Source organism: Gracilinanus agilis, chromosome 3 (assembly GCF_016433145.1).
Source record: "Gracilinanus agilis isolate LMUSP501 chromosome 3, AgileGrace, whole genome shotgun sequence".
In the NCBI taxonomy this organism is placed as follows: domain Eukaryota; kingdom Metazoa; phylum Chordata; class Mammalia; order Didelphimorphia; family Didelphidae; genus Gracilinanus; species Gracilinanus agilis.
In genome coordinates, this window is record NC_058132.1 from 558,371,818 (window position 1) to 558,395,477 (window position 23,660).

Genomic DNA, 23,660 nt, shown 5'->3' on the forward strand with positions numbered 1-23,660 from the left:
GGTTACCAGCATGGCTGTCTAAAATATAAACAGCAGGCATGGTTGCATTCACAAAGCTATAAATAATATGCCAATTGCATTAACTTTAGCTTCCTATGCTTTATAACACGCTCAAAAATACATTCTTTTAAACCAAAACAAAAATGCCACGTGCTAAGACACAAAGTAGAATTTGCAAATGCAAAAACTTGAGACCCCAAAACAAAGATGCTGAAGGTCAGAAAAACCCTGAGAAATATTGCTTTTTTGGGGGGAAAACAAATAATAGAAAAAAGACTCAAAATAATAAACTTTAACAACTTTGTTCTTTTTTTATTTTTTTAACTTTAATATTCAAAAGAAAAAATTCTAATTTTTTTAACTTTAATATTCAAAAGAAAAAAAATCAAAGCCATTGACCTCATTTGGTTATTTTCTAAGCAACATATGTGAAAGTTAGACCTTTGTTGAAATGAGGTGAAAGTAATGAAAAATTAGAATCAGTTCTTAAGAGGACTAACCTCTTATCTCTGAATTTCCTTTTTAGCCAAACTTGTTTAGAGTTCTGTGTACCCCAGGCAGGCAACAGAGGGACAACTCCTGGGTCTCCAGCTCCATACCACCCCCTTTCTAGACCTTACAAATCACCCTCGTTTCCCGGCATCCTGAGCAAACACCTGATTCTAGTCAAATCCTCCCTGTAAAGGGGCAACTTTAAGTTTATATAAAATGCTCCTAAAAATGGGGATTCTGAGGCAGGGTGCTTGAAGGGGTAGCAGATGCAGATTCAGGAAGGTGCATGGGAGCCCGAGGTCTCTTTAAAAGGCAAGAGATTTTCTCTCTGATTTGCTCTCTTACATTTGAATCGGAGATAGCACTCGTTGCAGTACAATTCATTATTTCGGATCCTGACTTCTGCTCCAGACCTGGAGCCCCCAAGGTCACGCCCACAGGCAACACACTGGAAAGGAAACAGCAATAATTAGTTATCTATTAAACCAAGGTGAGGGGGAGGGAGGGAGGAAAGGAAGGAAGGAGATAGAGACAGAGAAAGAGAGAGAAAAGTAAGGAGAGATAGAGAGAAAGAGAGAGAGAAGAGAGAAGAGAAAAGAGAAAAGAGAGGAGAGACAGAGAAAGAAGAAGAAAAGCAGTTTCTAATTCCCTTAACCAATATTAGCAAAAGCAAACAAGATGATTAGCGGATGAAAAGGAATTGTTCCAAATGAGGCATGAGTTAAATGGTTACATCAAGCCAACTTTCATTCTAAATATGCTGGGAGGCAGGAATGAATCATCGATTAGTTTAATGAAATCCTAATCTTCAGGTTTCCTGGGGTGTGGTGAGGGGGTGAAAAGTCATGGCATCACATGAAAGAAGTACCTCATCCATGAAGGCTGGGATGTTGGCACAACTTTCTGAGGCAAGCCCCTGGCAGATTCCATGAAGTCCAAATGCCAACCTATTTCTCACATGGAACCTTTACTTCATTGAAGAATACTTTGGTCCCTCAATTTTGTTCTTGTATTTGGAGAACATTAAACATTTTAGCTTGCTCGGTTAAGCCAGCATTCAAGCCTGTGCTGCCCTTGCACCAGTTAGAATAAGACTAGTTGTTATGTCCTGTAGGACAATGAGGAACCAACGACTACAATTACTCTTTTCCTAAATAAGTGTTCCTCAGAAAATGAACCTACACAATGTTTTCTAATAATGAGCATAGCATAAGGTAAAAATTATGGACTAGGGTTTTGGGTTTGTTTGTTTTTTACTTTGCTTTGTTCATATGAAGAATGTCAAATGTGTACATATGGAGAAGAAGATTAAAATTTAGAACAATTTTTCACTTTTATATTCTCCATTTCAATAGCAAAGCAAACTTTGGTTAGGAGATAACAGCATGACCATTATATTTTTCATAGCATGATCTCTGCCTAAAGCATGTTTACCACCGCACATTTGATAATATTCCAAGGGCAAACCACTCTAAAGATTACCTTTGACTACAAGCACCCTCACTCTCCACCCCTGGAAAAAACATAAGATCTATATTTTTAAATATGATAAAAATAAAAGTGATTGTACTTTGTTCACCAGATCAAAGACTATGCCAGAAATTAGAGGATATTGTAGTGGTTCTGTCAAAGCAAAACTTCTATTAAATTCAAGCTTTAAGAACTAAATATTAGTAGAAAACTGAGCAGAAAGACCACATGGATTGATGCCCGAAGCATTAAGCCAGTTAGTAGTGTTCCCACAACCAGCGATCCAAGAAGCCATGCGTTCTCCAAGCCAAGCCCCAGTCTTCATGTTGCTTCTCTCAATTCTCACCTTAAAACAATGTAAATGATAACAAAGCCCCAAAGACTCGATGATCATGGCCGCTCCCTTGCCCAGAATGTTATTACAGTAGGAGCATACTCTCTTCCCACTGACTGACCTGGACACAGAACAAGAATGGGATGGAAACCTTGTTGTTCAAGGTAGTTAAAGACAGAGGGCATCTTAACGTTATTATAATACACTTGAAGTTTGAGTCCCTTCTTTAAAGAAAAAATTCTTCATCAGAAAGAGTAAATGTTCAGAAAATATTCTATGTGGAAACACATCTGTTTAGGTGTGTTTTGCTTGTAACTGTTATCCATATAGTGAAAGTGGCACTAAGGTATTTAAAATAGCTTTCTCAATCCATTACATATACTATTGCAGTAATAATCTATTCGGACATATTCATGCCACTAATCCAATCTATATAATTAATTTTATTAAATAGTAATAAACAAAAACACCTCTGCCCTCAAGAAGCTAACATTCTATTGGGGAACCAGATGATACCCTAGAAAATAAAAACAAGGTAATTTGAGGAAGGGGAACACACTAACAACTGAAGAAGATTAAAGAAGGTTTCATGAAGGAAGTGACACTTAAACTGACCCTCAAAGGAAGATTCTGAGATTCTAATTGTAGGATTCTGAGAAGATTCTAGGATTCTGAGAAGTCAGTTAATGAGGAAGCAGTACACCCCAGGTGTAGGGGACAGGCTGAGTCCAGGATCAGTGAGTCTGGGAAACAACCGAGCATTTATGTGCAGTTCCTTGGGATCCATATGCAGCATACGCTACCCCTAAAGGGAGCACTGTAAATAAGTCTGGCTAATTAGTCTGTAGCAGGATTATGGATGGCCTTAAAATATATCCTTGTATTTTGTGCTGTATGAAAAAGAAAGTCACTAAACATTTTTGAGTGGAAGAAGGATATGGTCAAGCCTCTGCCTTAGAAAGGTTATTCTGGCAGCTTTGGGAGAGATGGGAGGGGGAAGGGAATGAGAGAAGGGAGACTATCTAGGAAGGTCATAAGGTAAGAGGTGATGATAGCCTGAATTAGGATGGTGGCTATGAGTTGAGAGAAAAGGATAGATTCAAAAGATATATCACACTTTGTTTGAATAGTTTCTATCCTGGTGCCTTCACCTGTCTAACCTGTCCCATGTTTCTTCCTTCACCTGATTTTGTCTAAAGCTATTGAATAACATAAGGTGGGGGGGTTAAACCAAGAACCAAACTTAAAATTCTCCCCTTCAGTAGCCACCCTCAAGCACAGAAATGCAAACACCACCTTCAAGTATTTCTTGGCATTGGCATAGAAGATAGTGTAGCATTACCATCTTGCTTGCAGTATGTTCTGTGTCAAAGGTATCCTCTTACTTGCAATAAGAAATGGACCAGAGATGACTTCTGGAAGGATCATCCGTGCAATTATTTGTATAGTATCTAAGATACTGATGGTACTCTTATTGTATTTTGTGGTAGGCCAGTCTTTTGATCTAGAAATCTACAGTTACCCTGGTTAATAGAATCCATAGGTAACTGGGAAAAGCCAACATTAAATGGCTCTTCTGCTCTAACATTACATGTTGGTATCTGCAAAAAGCCAAGGAACTATCAGCCTAACATACTTCATACCTTCAAGAAATGATGATCATAATATTAGAATATATATATATATACATATATATATATATATATGAACTGATTCAAAGTGAAGCAAATGGAACCAGAAAAACAATGTACACACTGACCACAACAACACAAATGGAAAGAATAGCCACAACAAAGCAAACAACACTGAACATTATAAAATTATAATTACCAAGGTTGGCCCCTCAAAAGACAGAAAACTGTACTTCCTTTCCTTTTTGGCAAGGAGGAAGGAGAAACTACAGATGATGAACTTTATATATGTGTATGTGTGTGTGTGTGTGTGTGTGTGTGTGTGTGTGTGTGTGTTGGACTGGATTTATGTTTTGGTTAGTTTTGTTTAACTATTATTTGTACCTTTAAAAAATTATTTCTTATAGAGGACAGGTCTCTGAGGGTATGAGGTGAGAGAGATGTGAGGAAATGTGAATTCTTGTAAAAATAAGAGAGATCTCAATAACCTTTTTAAAAATAATGACAACTTACATGTAAATTACATTAAGATTTGAAAAGCACATTACATACATACTCATTTAATCCTCACAACAACCTTGTGAAATAGGCATTATTATTATCCTCATTACAAAGGAGAAAATTAAGACTTGGGTTAAAAGACTTGTCCAGAAGTGCATAGTTAATAAATGTATACAATAGGATATTAACCTGAGCAGGTAGGTGGTGCAGTGGATAGTCCTCTAAGGTTGGAATAAGGAAGACTCATATTCAGGAGTTCAAATCTTGTCTCATATTCTTATAATGCTACATAATAATATATATTATATATAAATATATAACTGTCTGACCCTAGGTAAAGCACTTAATCGTGTTCACCTCAGTTTCCTCATTTGTAAAATGTGCTGGAAAAGGAAATGGCAAACCACTCCAGTAGCTTTGCAGGGAAACCCCAGAGTTGGACATAACTAAAATGACTAAGCAACAACAACAAGAGGATTCAAATTCAGATCTTACTGATTCCAAATCAAATATTCTACTATGCCATATCCACTATGCCATTTTGTCCTCTCTACTACAAAATTAATTTATATATTAAGAAAACTGAAATTTAGCTTTCAGATTTGGAATACTTCTTGTGTGAGCAAGCTGAGCTTACTGGGGCTCAAGTGGAATGAAAACGTGATAGTACTTCATAATAGAAATTAGAAACTGAAAATAATTGAAGTCATTTTTCAGTATTAAAAACGAAATACAGAATATAACATTCATAGGAACAGATGAGGGAACATAAGTTTTTAATTTCTTCATATTGCAAAAAATTAAAATTGTCTAGAAAACCCATAATGGATACTAGCACACTCTAATTTTTTTTAATTATCAGGATATCTGAATTGAAAAATTTATTGGGAATACAACTGATTTATTCAAAGTAAGCCCCCATATTAAAAAAAAAAACTTTCCTATGCCAATGCTAAGGACTTCAGCAACATAACAAAATGTCTCCCCATTGGCTTCTATCTATCCTATTTCAATTGAAGAAAGTCTATGCTAGGGAAATTGTTCAGTTTTATCTTCTACACCTCTTCTTTGTTTCCCAATTCTTTACCTTTTATATATTTCCCCTGGAAACCCTTTCCTCATTTCTAACCATCAATGCCTTCCTCTGATCTCTCTCCCTTCCCCCTATGAAAACCAGAAAGAACTAACATCAATCATTCCCAGGCCTAGGTACAATATGGTTTGTAAGACTTTGATAAAAACTCATTCATGCTTAAAATGTTATCTCAACCAAGCTTTTGCAATGAAGTGTTATCTCAATAAGGCTCTTTTCTCTTATTTGTGAAATGAAAGTTCTTTTCCCTTGAAAGGCATTGTTGCAAAACAGGAAGAGTACTAGATTTTGCATGCCAAAACCTTGGCTTGAATGCCAGCTCCAGTGTCTACTACTTGTGTGACACAGGTAAGTCACTTAAGTTCTCTGAACCTCAATTTCCACTTGCCCTACTTCACTAACTGATCCTTTACATGATGGTCAACCTTGTAGTGCTGTGTAAATGAGAGCTCTTATAAGTCCAACTCTCCTGGCAGGAATATGAGTCAATTAGAGTATCCATTTCTTTTTTTCACTCACTCTTCATTCTCAAACTACTTTATTGCCTCTTTGGCTAGATTATCTCCCTGCTCTTGTCCTCTGAAATATATAAGATGGTCCAGCATAGTTTCTTTTGTTCTCTTTTCTTTAACTCCTATAAGTACCCTCACACTATATAGTGAAAAAGGACCACTCATTCTCTCAAACACATTCTGAACTTTCCCATTTCCAAGCTTTTCTCCTCATTGTTTCCTGGGGACATTTAACCCAGAATCTGTAAACTTGACTTTTTAAAAATATACATTTTGATAATAATTTCACCATGACTATTTTCCTTTTAAATCCTACCTATTTTTACTGTATGCATTTAAAAACAGTATTCTGAAAAAAGGTTCCATTTACTTCACCATTCTACCCAAGGAGATCATGAATCAAAAAAAGGTTAAGAATCCTTTCTTGATCTGGAATGCCTGTCTTCCCCATTCTCTATCAACCCCCAACTCCAAAAGCTCTTGCTCATCTTTCAAAAATAGCCCAGCTAAACTGCTACCTTCTCCATAAAGCACCTTGGTACTTAGTAGTTAATGAATACATTTGGGTTCATTGATTAATTGACTGAATGCTTCTCTAGATCACTTCAGCTGGGAATAATCACATCTTCATCAGAAGAATCTGGATTGTATTAGCCACAATGGTTAACCACGTTCTGCCTTCTATTATAGTTACTTGTACAGATTATTTACTCTAACAGATCCTTTATAAACATATGCTACCTTTTTTTTTTCAAGTGAATAATGTAACCCATCTTCACCAAACCAAAAGCTATTGTTCTACCCCATCTTGCTTTAAACTCCTATTTCGTTTTATGTATCACATGTGGCATTCATTTATGACAATGTCTAGAATTATATAGGAAAACCTTTACTGTCTTGAATCTTTGAGGAGTGAGTTGGTTTGAATGGTTAAATTTCTGGAGAACCAAGGTTTTACTTTTCTGAATATGAAAATATTTTATTTGAACCATTTTGAGTTAAACTTTTAAAATGTATTTATTCCCTTCTTAAACATCAGTACATCAAAGACCTGGGATTTCACTATTCTTTCTGACAAACCCGGCTTTTTTATCTAGAGCAACGGTCAGCAACCTTTTTGGCCATGAGAGCCATAAACGCCTGGGTAAGGAGGAGGATGGAGGTAGAAGGGGCTGGAATATGGGGCAGGGGCTGAAGGGCCCCTGGGGCACATCCTGGGGCTCTGAGCAGACTGGCAGGTTGGAGGTGGAGCCAGATGTGGCTCGAGAGCCATATGTTGCCGACCGCTGATCTAGAGCAACTCATTGCTTCTCTGGGCTTAAAGACTGTAGCAGAAAATTCAATGTGGTTGGAATTTGGAGACAAGTGGGCTCAAATATGGCCTCACACACTTACTTGTACTATCGTCAAGATACTTAAGCATACTCAGCCTTAGTTGCTTCATCAGTAAAATGAGGATATACTTTGTTTTTACCTTAAATATCAATGAATTTTTTTTAAAAAAAAGAGAAGACCAAAATTTTTAGAATTATAAGAAAAAATGAGATCTGGATGAGAGTCCTTAAGTTTTGGCACAAAGACTTTTTGACACTTATTTGAACTCAACTCAAAAATATCTTTTGTATACTTCTCCATTCCATTCTAGAGTTAAAGTTGATTAGTTAGGTTCCAGATAGATGAAGTGTGATATTACATGTGTACATGTTACCTCCCCAGATAAATCTGTGAGCTGCCTTGAGGACATGGACCCTGTTTCTATTTTTTTTTTCTTTTAAATTCTTGACTATGCTTAGTACACTGATTAGAGGTAGGACAATCAGACAAGAACTGAATCAGTGATTTCATAGATGCATATAACAGATAAAGAACTTCTTTTCTCAAAAGATGCAGGATAGCATCTAGAGTCCTCTTCTGTTGTTTTCTTAAAGAATAGATATCACAACCTCTCCCATGCTGGAAAGACAATGGCCAATCATAGGGTGGATCCCAATAGTGATCACTGGGAGACATTAGAATATTATAATTATAATNGGAATGAAAACGTGATAGTACTTCATAATAGAAATTAGAAACTGAAAATAATTGAAGTCATTTTTCAGTATTAAAAACGAAATACAGAATATAACATTCATAGGAACAGATGAGGGAACATAAGTTTTTAATTTCTTCATATTGCAAAAAATTAAAATTGTCTAGAAAACCCATAATGGATACTAGCACACTCTAATTTTTTTTAATTATCAGGATATCTGAATTGAAAAATTTATTGGGAATACAACTGATTTATTCAAAGTAAGCCCCCATATTAAAAAAAAAAACTTTCCTATGCCAATGCTAAGGACTTCAGCAACATAACAAAATGTCTCCCCATTGGCTTCTATCTATCCTATTTCAATTGAAGAAAGTCTATGCTAGGGAAATTGTTCAGTTTTATCTTCTACACCTCTTCTTTGTTTCCCAATTCTTTACCTTTTATATATTTCCCCTGGAAACCCTTTCCTCATTTCTAACCATCAATGCCTTCCTCTGATCTCTCTCCCTTCCTCCTATGAAAACCAGAAAGAACTAACATCAATCATTCCCAGGCCTAGGTACAATATGGTTTGTAAGACTTTGATAAAAACTCATTCATGCTTAAAATGTTATCTCAACCAAGCTTTTGCAATGAAGTGTTATCTCAATAAGGCTCTTTTCTCTTATTTGTGAAATGAAAGTTCTTTTCCCTTGAAAGGCATTGTTGCAAAACAGGAAGAGTACTAGATTTTGCATGCCAAAACCTTGGCTTGAATGCCAGCTCCAGTGTCTACTACTTGTGTGACACAGGTAAGTCACTTAAGTTCTCTGAACCTCAATTTCCACTTGCCCTACTTCACTAACTGATCCTTTACATGATGGTCAACCTTGTAGTGCTGTGTAAATGAGAGCTCTTATAAGTCCAACTCTCCTGGCAGGAATATGAGTCAATTAGAGTATCCATTTCTTTTTTTCACTCACTCTTCATTCTCAAACTACTTTATTGCCTCTTTGGCTAGATTATCTCCCTGCTCTTGTCCTCTGAAATATATAAGATGGTCCAGCATAGTTTCTTTTGTTCTCTTTTCTTTAACTCCTATAAGTACCCTCACACTATATAGTGAAAAAGGACCACTCATTCTCTCAAACACATTCCGAACTTTCCCATTTCCAAGCTTTTCTCCTCATTGTTTCCTGGGGACATTTAACCCAGAATCTGTAAACTTGACTTTTTAAAAATATACATTTTGATAATAATTTCACCATGACTATTTTCCTTTTAAATCCTACCTATTTTTACTGTATGCATTTAAAAACAGTATTCTGAAAAAAGGTTCCATTTACTTCACCATTCTACCCAAGGAGATCATGAATCAAAAAAAGGTTAAGAATCCTTTCTTGATCTGGAATGCCTGTCTTCCCCATTCTCTATCAACCCCCAACTCCAAAAGCTCTTGCTCATCTTTCAAAAATAGCCCAGCTAAACTGCTACCTTCTCCATAAAGCACCTTGGTACTTAGTAGTTAATGAATACATTTGGGTTCATTGATTGACTGAATGCTTCTCTAGATCACTTCAGCTGGGAATAATCACATCTTCATCAGAAGAATCTGGATTGTATTAGCCACAATGGTTAACCACGTTCTGCCTTCTATTATAGTTACTTGTACAGATTATTTACTCTAACAGATCCTTTATAAACATATGCTACCTTTTTTTTTTCAAGTGAATAATGTAACCCATCTTCACCAAACCAAAAGCTATTGTTCTACCCCATCTTGCTTTAAACTCCTATTTCGTTTTATGTATCACATGTGGCATTCATTTATGACAATGTCTAGAATTATATAGGAAAACCTTTACTGTCTTGAATCTTTGAGGAGTGAGTTGGTTTGAATGGTTAAATTTCTGGAGAACCAAGGTTTTACTTTTCTGAATATGAAAATATTTTATTTGAACCATTTTGAGTTAAACTTTTAAAATGTATTTATTCCCTTCTTAAACATCAGTACATCAAAGACCTGGGATTTCACTATTCTTTCTGACAAACCCGGCTTTTTTATCTAGAGCAACGGTCAGCAACCTTTTTGGCCATGAGAGCCATAAACGCCTGGGTAAGGAGGAGGATGGAGGTAGAAGGGGCTGGAATATGGGGCAGGGGCTGAAGGGCCCCTGGGGCACATCCTAGGGCTCTGAGCAGACTGGCAGGTTGGAGGTGGAGCCAGATGTGGCTCGAGAGCCATATGTTGCCGACCGCTGATCTAGAGCAACTCATTGCTTCTCTGGGCTTAAAGACTGTAGCAGAAAATTCAATGTGGTTGGAATTTGGAGACAAGTGGGCTCAAATATGGCCTCACACACTTACTTGTACTATCGTCAAGATACTTAAGCATACTCAGCCTTAGTTGCTTCATCAGTAAAATGAGGATATACTTTGTTTTTACCTTAAATATCAATGAATTTTTTTTTAAAAAAAAGAGAAGACCAAAATTTTTAGAATTATAAGAAAAAATGAGATCTGGATGAGAGTCCTTAAGTTTTGGCACAAAGACTTTTTGACACTTATTTGAACTCAACTCAAAAATATCTTTTGTATACTTCTCCATTCCATTCTAGAGTTAAAGTTGATTAGTTAGGTTCCAGATAGATGAAGTGTGATATTACATGTGTACATGTTACCTCCCCAGATAAATCTGTGAGCTGCCTTGAGGACATGGACCCTGTTTCTATTTTTTTTTTCTTTTAAATTCTTGACTATGCTTAGTACACTGATTAGAGGTAGGACAATCAGACAAGAACTGAATCAGTGATTTCATAGATGCATATAACAGATAAAGAACTTCTTTTCTCAAAAGATGCAGGATAGCATCTAGAGTCCTCTTCTGTTGTTTTCTTAAAGAATAGATATCACAACCTCTCCCATGCTGGAAAGACAATGGCCAATCATAGGGTGGATCCCAATAGTGATCACTGGGAGACATTAGAATATTATAATTATAATATAATATATAATATATAATATAATTTATATATATACATATATTAATAAGCAGGAAGCTAAGCCTGCTCCTTTTTCTATCCTAGTTCTGTTCTAGTTCACCCTTTCTTGAGGAGCATGGCAAACCCTTTGCTCTCAGAGGTTCCCCCTATTGGTGCCATATTTAAAATGAATCTCAATGGCTTTATCCCTACTGCAGCTTAGAATTCCCAAGCTAAAATGATTAACCCCTCCTTGGTTTCCTCAAGGAGGAGGGGCTTCTGATAATTTATCCTCTAAAAGAATTATCCAGGGAACTGAGAGGATACGTGACTTGTCCAGCTCATACAGACAGTATGTATCAGTGGCAGAACTAAATCTAATAATTTCTAAAGAATATGTCCCATGGCTTCAAATTTATATATAACATTGAATAAATTTTGGAGACCTTGACCCAGAATTACCAGGAAAATAGAGACACCCAAACATTTTCATCACGTATGTTTTATAAAATCTAAAACTCATACCATCTTGACTTCATGTCTGTAGGTAAGCTCTTTTAATGACCTTCTGTATGTAAGAATAAGTCAAATCAACTCCCTCCATCCTAATAACTTTTATTTAATTCCAGTCATCCCTTCCCTCTAATCCAAACTCTCATAATACATATTAGGGATTTGGGGGTATATATGCTATTGTTTTAGTTGGTGTTTAATGATTTACCTTATTCTAACTACTCTTATCTGACATCCTAGAAGGCAACACTGTGCCTTAGATAGAATTTCAACATCTAGTTACTTAAGTTTCAGCCAAAGACAGTCACTAGAATGCACCCTTCTCACGATTCAAGTTATTACTGTTAAAGCATCTTTTATACATCTTTACTTCTCTAGAGGCCATGGTCTGTCTGGGTATCTCTACCTCATTAGAAATCGAAAGGCAAGTTCTAGACTTGTCATAGCACAACTGATTTTCAATTCCAGAAACATAGAGAATATAGGGGTTCATCTACATAGAAGGAATATGTCAGAAAACTGGAGAAAGCAAAAAGTCAAACATTCTTTAAAAGTAAAAGAAAAACTCTAGATCTGTATTGTCCGTGTGGTATATTATTACTTATTAAAATATGACTTGACATGTTAAATAGACTGTCTGCAGCACATATTTATAATTCATTGCGGTTCTTATATCTTTTCCTCAAAGTGATCTTGAACAATGTGTCTACTTTAAAAACAAGATACTCAAGTTTAAAACAGATTTTGCTCATCAAGTGGAAATATATTCATGAGTTTTTACAGATTTTTTGATTCATATTTCTGGACTTAGAATGATAAACTAATCATACACATCATCAAGAGAGACTAGGGCAATAACCTTGAGATATGGTTTCAAAAGAAACCTATAAATGCCATAAGTGTAGTCTAGAAAAAATTAAGAAAACCATCACTGACAGTGTGGATAACAGCAAAAAAAAATTTAACATGTTACAAGAGGGGTTACTTCTTCCAGTGGAAATTGTGAGTGAGAATGTTTCCCCAAAATAAAATATAATTGTTGAAAAAGTTTTCCTTTGCTGCAATAGAAGGAAAATAATGGCTAAAAGAAGCATCTGTGTGTGACATACCTGTTCCGTTGCTGCATCCCTGACTGAGAAGTAGAAGGGGACTGTGTTCGAGGTGCTGGGGAAGGTGCTGATGATAAAGATCCAGTTCGTACAGAACCAACAGAAGAAGGTAGAAAACTGGAAGATGGATTTCGCATGTAAGCACGGTTGGATGTAGAAATAATTTGTGGAGGTGGACGGCTGAAGTCTTGCACAGATGAAGAAGTATGGAAGCCAGTTGACTGATTCATCCAAGGGGCTTGTCTCCATGAATTTGATCTTGGGGAGTCTAAGTTATCTAGAGATTCACCTCTGAAACATAAACAAGAGAAATCAAAATGAAATTCATTACTAATATATCTCAAAAGATTCAGTTTTTAAATGATGTGATAGTTTCAAAAGAATACAGGCCATTAAAAATTTTATTTCAGTGTACATGAGTAACATTTTATTAATATTACTAAGGATTGTATATTTGAGTATTTACTACACACACAATTAAAATTCCTTTTTATTTTCATGGCAAAAGATGAAAAAAATTATTGACCATTTTTCAGTGAACCTTCATTTCTGTTATGATTGATTCCTCTAAAAATTTAAGTATGAGAGTGTTAAGTAAAGAGGATTAAATTAATATTGGGGAAAATAAAAGAAGGCAACCTCTAGTTCTCAATATGTATCTGTATCTGTCTTTAAATATCTTTTCCAATAGACTACACTAGGAAAACACAACATAAGAAATCTCAAACTTACCAAACAGAAGAATGAGATTCATATTATAGAACAATTTGCTATAAGCTTCATTTAATGATAACCTAATTTAATTTTCAAAAGCATAGCTCATATACAATTCTGGTGAACACTCGTAAATTACAAAACAATTTACATTTATACTCTTCTATAAACAATGTTATTTCTATACATGAATTATTAAAAGTCATCAAATACCTAAAATAAAATAGCTAGTATAGTTAAGCAGTTTTAAGTGTATCCAATGAAGTCAAATTTTTAATATTTAAAAGTAATTAATGGTCTGACATAACTGCCTTCATTAAGGTTTTTGTAGTATATATAATATATATTCATACCATGGAATCTTCACCATAAAAATGAAGTTTAAAAATTAACTAGTAACTCATGCTAATAAACAAATGATAAACTGAATGCAATAAAATATAAACCAAGAAAGTATCTTAGACCTTATAGAAAAGCACAATTCTGCAAATGAATGTTCTCAGTTTCCCAGCCACCACAATTATCATTTGGAAGGATCAAAGAGAGAAAAGAAGCAAAAGGAGTAGGAGTAGGGAAGAGAAGAATTTATATATTGCTCTATGTTTTCCAAACTACTTTATAAATATTACCTCATTTTCTCCCCAAAACAACCCACAGGAGTTGGTGATATTATTATCCCCATTTTACAAATGAGGAAATTAAGGTTGATCTTGCCCGAAATCCCACAGTTAAATAAGTGACTGAGACTAAATATGAAATCTATGGAATCTTCACCATAAAAATGAAGTTTAAAAATTAACAGGCACAGGTAGTATCCTAACCATTGTGCCGTCTCATGTCGCCCAGTGAATGGTAAAGGTTGAAGAAGAAGCAAAGACAAGTGATCGTCTAAGTTTCTAAAGACCTCGAAGACCTGGAAGAAAAGATAAGTTCAAGTGTTAAGAGTATCTGCACAGCTGTCACCTTCTCATGATGCCAGGCAGGCAGATGGGTTCCTTGGTGACACTGGAACTCCGCTGTCTGATCCAGCTGTTGTCATTGTGGAGGGAGGTCTTCTTCCTCATTTCTTGAAGGATTTGCTGTCTCTCCATCTCAGCTTCTGACGTGACCTGTTCTTTTCGAGAACCTTTCTGTGAATACCCCGAATTCCCAATCCGGTCCAAATATTTGTTACTCCCTAAGTGGAAAAGACATCAAGAATGACAGGAACTGAAAATAAAAATACAGTCAGGGGTGAAGATTAAAAGTTACTCAATTCAAGCTGCCAACTGTGAGGTAATTTGCATGTTTTAACATCAGTTCTGGCATATAATGCTAGAGTGAGAAGACCACATTTATATTATTGCTGCAGTGCCCGATTCGATAATAAGCAATACTACACAGGACATGTAAGAAAGGAAATCAATGCTACTGCCAAAGAGAGTAAATCACACTGTTTTGATTCCGGCCACTTTTAAGTTCTATTTTGTAAAATAATTTTTTGCTATTTAATGCTTTCTATATCAATCAACAAAAACAAAGACTAGTGATAGTTCACAAATATAGGGAAGTTAATAGTAAAAAACTGCTTTCCTCAAAATAACTTTATGTGCTTGATAATTCAAGAACTGGTATCCAATTTTAAAGATGAAGAAATTGAGGCTCTTTGGAAGTTAGGTGACTTGCTAGAGGTCAAAAAGTTAATAAATCAGAATATGACTGGACTGAATTCTGTGCTCCTTTTATCATATTGTGCTGTCTCTACAAAGATTGCCAAGGGTCTATTACGCCCACTGAACTATGTTATGTCCTGGACTATATAGTCCCAGCCCTCAAAGAAGTTTCCAGGTTGGCTATGGTGACAAGGGAAATACTAAGTATATCCAAACTAAGACTGCATCATCCTCAGGTGAGTCAATCCAACAACAAAGCCTGGCCAACCTCTAGGAATTAAAACATTTACTGATGGCACAATGGTTTGTTTGTTCATGAGCCTAGGAAATGGTATGAAGATTCAATTATTCACTGATAAATGTTTTCAGGTTTCCTTATTTTAGAGCTGAAATAATCTACATCTAGCTTTGCTATTAGATGTATTAATTACAATTGGATTTATCAGTGTTTCTCATGAGCTGGAACTAAGGTTAGAGTATCAGTATTTGAAATGTGTGGGATATAAACATTTTTAAGATATCTTCTCACTTTAATTAGGGTCAGGAAGTTTCATTAAGAATTTCTTTCCTTTCCATCTCTAGATTCAGTTTTTGTCTATGGCTAAAATTTTATAATTTAGTTATTAGTTTACAATTTAATTTTATTTACAATTTAGTCCTTGGTTCATCTTTTTGCAAACAATATGAAATGTACACAAAATTGCTCACAAAAATTTATTTTTATGTTTGTACAAAGCAATATATGTAATATTAATTTGATAAGATGCAAAAAAATACATTTGAAAATTACCTTGTTGCTAGCACAAATGGAATTCATCAAAAAACCAAGAAGTAGGAAGCAGCTGGGTAGCTCAGTGGATTGAGAGCCAGGCCTAGAGATGGGAGGTCCTAGGTTCAAATCTGGCCTCATACACTTCCCAACTGTGTGACCCTGTGCAAGTCACTTGATCTCCCATTGCCAACCCTTGCCACTCTTCTTCCATGGAGCCAATACACAGTATTAACTTCAAGATGGAAGGTAAGAGTTTAAAAAAAATTTTTAATAAAAAAAAAAAGTAGAGGGGCAAAAGTGAAAAAATCATATCCCCAAGTCAGATGCCTGAGGAATTAATTAGTTCACTTGCTAAGTGAATCTGTTAACATTGTAAAATGAGAATAATATTGGTGCTTTCCAACTCAGTGGTTTGTTACAAATAAATCCTTTTTAAAGTAAAATGGTATAAAATTTTAAACATATATATTTGTGAGCATATATATGTGATCTACATATATGTATGTCTAGATGTATTTTTATTATTATCTCATTCTCTTTTTTTCAGTGAGGTTCAGATAGAAATAGTTCTGAGAAAAGTACCAAATTTTCTAATTACTCTTTAATATTTTATGCATTATGAACTATTGCAAAGGTGGTAAAATAATTTCTTTTGGTAGTTGAATTAAAATTTTACTATATGGCATCCTCTCGAAATTTACTGAAAAAGTTTCCCAGTATGGACTGGACAACAATGTATATAGAACATATCATTATGTTAGACTTCAAAAGGGAGATGAAGAAATGTAGAGAAACAGATTATTTTAGAAAAATTTAGTGAACTGACAAATTGAAACTATACTTGAGAACTTCAACTCTTCATTTTAGAAATGGCTTTAACTATTGAAGTTTAATAGCACAAAGTAATTGCATTTTTAAGAATTTTTTTCTAACTTACCATTTCTACTTGTAGTGTGATCCAATTCAGTGGTAGATCTTGATTTATTCCTAAAAAAGAAATCCTAATATATCAATACTGAAAGAGTTTTAATATAAATGTATATATTTAATATAAATATATCTTTACAATTAAAAGGAAAGATCTATTCATACTTATACAGTATGTAAAACTAAAGATGCAACATTCTAAAACACTGGTCTTTTTTCCTTTTTCCAAATGACAGTTATTTTATAAAACCATCTTTTATAGAATCATCTATGTATAGGGCTTTAACTAGTAGAGTTCATAGAAACTCTGAATGTAGAGGACTTCTATATGAAAATGATAAAAACAAATTCATGAAGGCATTTCATCAAGAGTCCTACAATGGTTATTATAATAATTTTTTAATTACTTTTGCTGATCCATTTGCTCCTTAAAATTGGAACAGCTGTCTATTACTCAAACTCATGAAGTTGATATAAAGAAACTTTCGATTCCTACAGAGTTGATTATTCTAGTATCTAAGCAAGATTCTATAAATAGTTCTAACTTCAGACTAGAAGAATGTGTACTATTTGGTGCTCTGAAGTAACAATATGGTAAATGGCAACTTGAGTCCCAAAGAATTGGTATCATTTCTAAAAGAATTTAACTATCCAAAAGAGTGTAATTTGTGAATCTACCATGATATGATTTAGTCACCCATTCCATGACCAAGCAACTTCAGATATTAAGGTAAATGTGGAAAATCTTCCATTTATCACTTTTAAGGGTTGAAAGTTCACTATTTCCTCCCTTATAAAAACATAGAACTTCAGACTGTAGATTTGTGCTTTCATGTTCTTGAATAGACAGGAGAGAAAACTGGACCTAAATTATAGTGGATACTAAATAAAGTAAAAATACACTTACCTTAAAAATAATCATTTTATAAGTGGAAACCTGGCAAAATGCATTTAGATATCCATAACATGGTGTATCATCACTGCTTGGAGAGATGACATTGCCTCAAGATTCCTAACACTGCCAAGGTTACTGTCTTGGGATAGTAATTCATTTTCCCCAAGGTACTAAGTTACATAAGACAGTCTTCTATAAATAAAATCAATTCCTTGAGAAAAGCAATGTTTCTTTTCCCAACATATACATAGTCGTATAATATATATAGATATAGATATAGATATATAGATATAGATAGATACATGCACATTCATATATAAATGTGTGTGTTTATGTGAATGTGTGTATTTATGTATATGTGTATGTATGTGTAAATTAATGTACAGTACCAAAAAATATAATTAGAAAAAAGATGGCCCATCAATACTTTTTATAGGTCAAAAATCAATGCATCCCTACTCACTTCTCTATGGCCAATTCTGTATCAGATTTAATGATGCAATGAATTATCAATGTGTCTGAGGTTTTTACTACCAGATTTCACCAAAAGCAAAAAATATGTATTAAGGCATAAACAGATTCAAAATCCACTTAGGATAACAGCTGTGAAACTGAAATATCAAGACTATATCAATACTAACTGGCTTAATTTGGGGGGAGAAATTTATAAGTACTATTTTCAATTAACCAAATGTTTCAAAGAGAAATTTTTAAGAAATAGCTTCCCAAAATAATAAATGCAGCAGGGAATATGGCAAAATTGGGACACTAATGCACTGCTGGTGAAACTGTGAACTAATACAACCTTTCTGGACAGGGATTTGGAACTGTGCCCAGAGAGCTTTAAAACAGTGCATCCTTTTGACTCAGCAATACCACCACTAGGTCTATATCCCAAAGAGATTTTTAAAAGGAGAAACAGATATGTTTGTACAAAAAGTCTATATTCCAAAGAGATTTTTAAAAGGAGAAAAGGATATGTTTGTGCAAAAATATTTATAGCAGCTCTTTTTGTGGTAGCAAAGAATTGGAAAAAGAGGGGTTCTCCATCAATTGGGGAATGGTCAAACAAGTTGTGGTACAGGAATGTAATAGAATACTACTGCGCTATAAGAAATGATGTGAAGGATGATTTGAGAAAAACCTGGAAAGACCTGCATGAACAGATGCAAAGTGAAGTGAGCAGAACCAGGAGAACATTGTACACAGTAACAGCAATATTATATGATGAGTGTTATGAATGACTTGAGCTATTCCTAGCAATACAGTGATGCCAGAAAATCCTTTAGGACTCATAATGCAAAATGCCATCTGCCTCTAGAGAAAAAATTGATGGAGTGTGAATGCAGACTGATTCTGATATAAATTTTACATGTATAATAATGTAAAGTATCTTTCCACATTAGTCCTTTTGTGAAAGAGCACTCAAATAAGCATAAGAAAAGTAATGAAATAAGATGAAGGGCTGAGTTAATTCTGCAAGGAGTTGAGCAATTCCAGAAAGTCTGAGCTCTTTCTTGAGAAATCAGATGAAGCCAAATTATTACCCATTTGGCAGTAATTCAGTTTTACAAACCTGTCACTAGGAAACAGATTTGTTGACTCATCTCCTCGCTTTGTTACTTCATATGGATCAACAGGCCTAAAAGATGGAAAAGAAATTTTCTTAAATTTAAAATATTAAAGTTAAAAGATGTTTTTCTCTATTTGCAAAGTAATCCTACAAAAATATAATATTCCCTATTATATATATATATACATATATACATATATANGAAAAGTACCAAATTTTCTAATTACTCTTTAATATTTTATGCATTATGAACTATTGCAAAGGTGGTAAAATAATTTCTTTTGGTAGTTGAATTAAAATTTTACTATATGGCATCCTCTCGAAATTTACTGAAAAAGTTTCCCAGTATGGACTGGACAACAATGTATATAGAACATATCATTATGTTAGACTTCAAAAGGGAGATGAAGAAATGTAGAGAAACAGATTATTTTAGAAAAATTTAGTGAACTGACAAATTGAAACTATACTTGAGAACTTCAACTCTTCATTTTAGAAATGGCTTTAACTATTGAAGTTTAATAGCACAAAGTAATTGCATTTTTAAGAATTTTTTTCTAACTTACCATTTCTACTTGTAGTGTGATCCAATTCAGTGGTAGATCTTGATTTATTCCTAAAAAAGAAATCCTAATATATCAATACTGAAAGAGTTTTAATATAAATGTATATATTTAATATAAATATATCTTTACAATTAAAAGGAAAGATCTATTCATACTTATACAGTATGTAAAACTAAAGATGCAACATTCTAAAACACTGGTCTTTTTTCCTTTTTCCAAATGACAGTTATTTTATAAAACCATCTTTTATAGAATCATCTATGTATAGGGCTTTAACTAGTAGAGTTCATAGAAACTCTGAATGTAGAGGACTTCTATATGAAAATGATAAAAACAAATTCATGAAGGCATTTCATCAAGAGTCCTACAATGGTTATTATAATAATTTTTTAATTACTTTTGCTGATCCATTTGCTCCTTAAAATTGGAACAGCTGTCTATTACTCAAACTCATGAAGTTGATATAAAGAAACTTTCGATTCCTACAGAGTTGATTATTCTAGTATCTAAGCAAGATTCTATAAATAGTTCTAACTTCAGACTAGAAGAATGTGTACTATTTGGTGCTCTGAAGTAACAATATGGTAAATGGCAACTTGAGTCCCAAAGAATTGGTATCATTTCTAAAAGAATTTAACTATCCAAAAGAGTGTAATTTGTGAATCTACCATGATATGATTTAGTCACCCATTCCATGACCAAGCAACTTCAGATATTAAGGTAAATGTGGAAAATCTTCCATTTATCACTTTTAAGGGTTGAAAGTTCACTATTTCCTCCCTTATAAAAACATAGAACTTCAGACTGTAGATTTGTGCTTTCATGTTCTTGAATAGACAGGAGAGAAAACTGGACCTAAATTATAGTGGATACTAAATAAAGTAAAAATACACTTACCTTAAAAATAATCATTTTATAAGTGGAAACCTGGCAAAATGCATTTAGATATCCATAACATGGTGTATCATCACTGCTTGGAGAGATGACATTGCCTCAAGATTCCTAACACTGCCAAGGTTACTGTCTTGGGATAGTAATTCATTTTCCCCAAGGTACTAAGTTACATAAGACAGTCTTCTATAAATAAAATCAATTCCTTGAGAAAAGCAATGTTTCTTTTCCCAACATATACATAGTCGTATAATATATATAGATATAGATATAGATATATAGATATAGATAGATACATGCACATTCATATATAAATGTGTGTGTTTATGTGAATGTGTGTATTTATGTATATGTGTATGTATGTGTAAATTAATGTACAGTACCAAAAAATATAATTAGAAAAAAGATGGCCCATCAATACTTTTTATAGGTCAAAAATCAATGCATCCCTACTCACTTCTCTATGGCCAATTCTGTATCAGATTTAATGATGCAATGAATTATCAATGTGTCTGAGGTTTTTACTACCAGATTTCACCAAAAGCAAAAAATATGTATTAAGGCATAAACAGATTCAAAATCCACTTAGGATAACAGCTGTGAAACTGAAATATCAAGACTATATCAATACTAACTGGCTTAATTTGGGGGGAGAAATTTATAAGTACTATTTTCAATTAACCAAATGTTTCAAAGAGAAATTTTTAAGAAATAGCTTCCCAAAATAATAAATGCAGCAGGGAATATGGCAAAATTGGGACACTAATGCACTGCTGGTGAAACTGTGAACTAATACAACCTTTCTGGACAGGGATTTGGAACTGTGCCCAGAGAGCTTTAAAACAGTGCATCCTTTTGACTCAGCAATACCACCACTAGGTCTATATCCCAAAGAGATTTTTAAAAGGAGAAACAGATATGTTTGTACAAAAAGTCTATATTCCAAAGAGATTTTTAAAAGGAGAAAAGGATATGTTTGTGCAAAAATATTTATAGCAGCTCTTTTTGTGGTAGCAAAGAATTGGAAAAAGAGGGGTTCTCCATCAATTGGGGAATGGTCAAACAAGTTGTGGTATAGGAATGTAATAGAATACTACTGCGCTATAAGAAATGATGTGAAGGACGATTTGAGAAAAACCTGGAAAGACCTGCATGAACAGATGCAAAGTGAAGTGAGCAGAACCAGGAGAACATTGTACACAGTAACAGCAATATTATATGATGAGTGTTATGAATGACTTGAGCTATTCCTAGCAATACAGTGATGCCAGAAAATCCTTTAGGACTCATAATGCAAAATGCCATCTGCCTCTAGAGAAAAAATTGATGGAGTGTGAATGCAGACTGATTCTGATATAAATTTTACATGTATAATAATGTAAAGTATCTTTCCACATTAGTCCTTTTGTGAAAGAGCACTCAAATAAGCATAAGAAAAGTAATGAAATAAGATGAAGGGCTGAGTTAATTCTGCAAGGAGTTGAGCAATTCCAGAAAGTCTGAGCTCTTTCTTGAGAAATCAGATGAAGCCAAATTATTACCCAGTTGGCAGTAATTCAGTTTTACAAACCTGTCACTAGGAAACAGATTTGTTGACTCATCTCCTCGCTTTGTTACTTCATATGGATCAACAGGCCTAAAAGATGGAAAAGAAATTTTCTTAAATTTAAAATATTAAATTAAAAGATGTTTTTCTCTATTTGCAAAGTAATCCTACAAAAATATAATATTCCCTATTATATATATATATATATATACATATATACATATATATGTATATGTGGGGGGAAAGCAAGGTTTTAGTATAAAGAATAAAGTATTTCAACCATAAAGATATCAGATATTTTAAAGCTAAATTGTGAGTCTTTCAGGAACACCTACATAATTCCAGGTTATACAAGATCTCATCTGAGGTATTAGCAAGGACTTTCTAGCAACTTTTATGTTTGTTTTCTAGGCTTTTTCAAAATTCTGAAAACAAATATTTAAATAATACTTTTTCACATATAAAATAGAGTTATAAGATGAAGATACACCACTTTATAGTTTGATCAACACAATTCACAAGCCAGGATTCAAATCCAAGCTTTACTGTCCACTGTCACTGGGACCTGTGGAGAAAGTCATTTCACTTTTGTGGGCCACATTTTCCTCACCATTGGACTAAATAATTTCCAAGGTCCCTTCCAACTCTAAATCCTAGGTCCCTAAGTTTCATTAGTTTTGCAGGAAGCCTTAGAAGGAAAAAAATTAATCTCATAAAAGGCTCAGAGCTACTTAGGGAAAAACTCTGGAAACTTAAGCTATTAATGCTATCTATGAATTTAACATGAAAAGATGAGAATGGCAATAATAACTAGCATTTATAAAGCACTTTACACATATTTTATCTTATTTAATCCTCATAACAAAACTGGGAGGAAGGAGTTATTTTTATCCCCACTTTACAAATGAGGAAACAGAGACAGGCAGAGATTTAGTGACTTTCTCAGGGTAATATAGCCAGTAAATGTCTAAAGCAGCATTTTAAAATACTCTGGGTCCAACTCTCTATCTTATTGTCATCTTATCACATAAATTCAAAATGTTTAAAAACTATTAGTCCAAAACACAAATATTTATGCTCCAAGTCAAATTCTGTTTTTTATTTCCTTAAAGAACGGTTATTGTTGTCACTGTTGTTGCTCTTCAGTCATGTCATGACCCCATTTGGGGTTTTTGGGGGAAAGATTTTGGAGGGGCATGCCATATCCTTTTACGGCACATTTTATAAATGAGGAAACTTTGGGAAACAGGGTTACATGACTTGCTATGGGGGTCACGAAGCTAGTAAGAATCTGAGGCTAGATTTGAATTCAGGAAGATGATTCTTCCTGATTCCAAGTCCACCATCTAGAATGAGACTGGATGAGACATTGGGAACCTAAAGTATAATGCTGGCAGCAGAAATGAGAAGGAGATAGGTATCAGAATCAGTGACACTTGAAGGCCACTCAAATATAGGAAGGAAAGTGGGGAAAAGA

General features: G+C 34.2%; 1 protein-coding gene across 1 annotated transcript in view; it reads right to left on the reverse strand.

Annotated features, from left to right (window-relative positions):
* Positions 1-372: 372 nt before the first annotated feature.
* Positions 373-23,660, reverse strand: part of LMO7 (LIM domain 7) — a 67,041-nt gene continuing 43,753 nt past the window's right edge. The window contains exons 20-25 of the mRNA XM_044670586.1: positions 22,208-22,273; positions 16,723-16,772; positions 14,325-14,538; positions 12,648-12,938; positions 2,309-2,417; positions 373-940 (exon numbers count right to left, since the gene is read on the reverse strand). Coding sequence (XP_044526521.1) covers positions 767-940; positions 2,309-2,417; positions 12,648-12,938; positions 14,325-14,538; positions 16,723-16,772; positions 22,208-22,273 — 904 coding nt within the window. The 3' untranslated portion in view covers positions 373-766. The remainder of the gene's footprint in view (positions 941-2,308; positions 2,418-12,647; positions 12,939-14,324; positions 14,539-16,722; positions 16,773-22,207; positions 22,274-23,660) is intronic.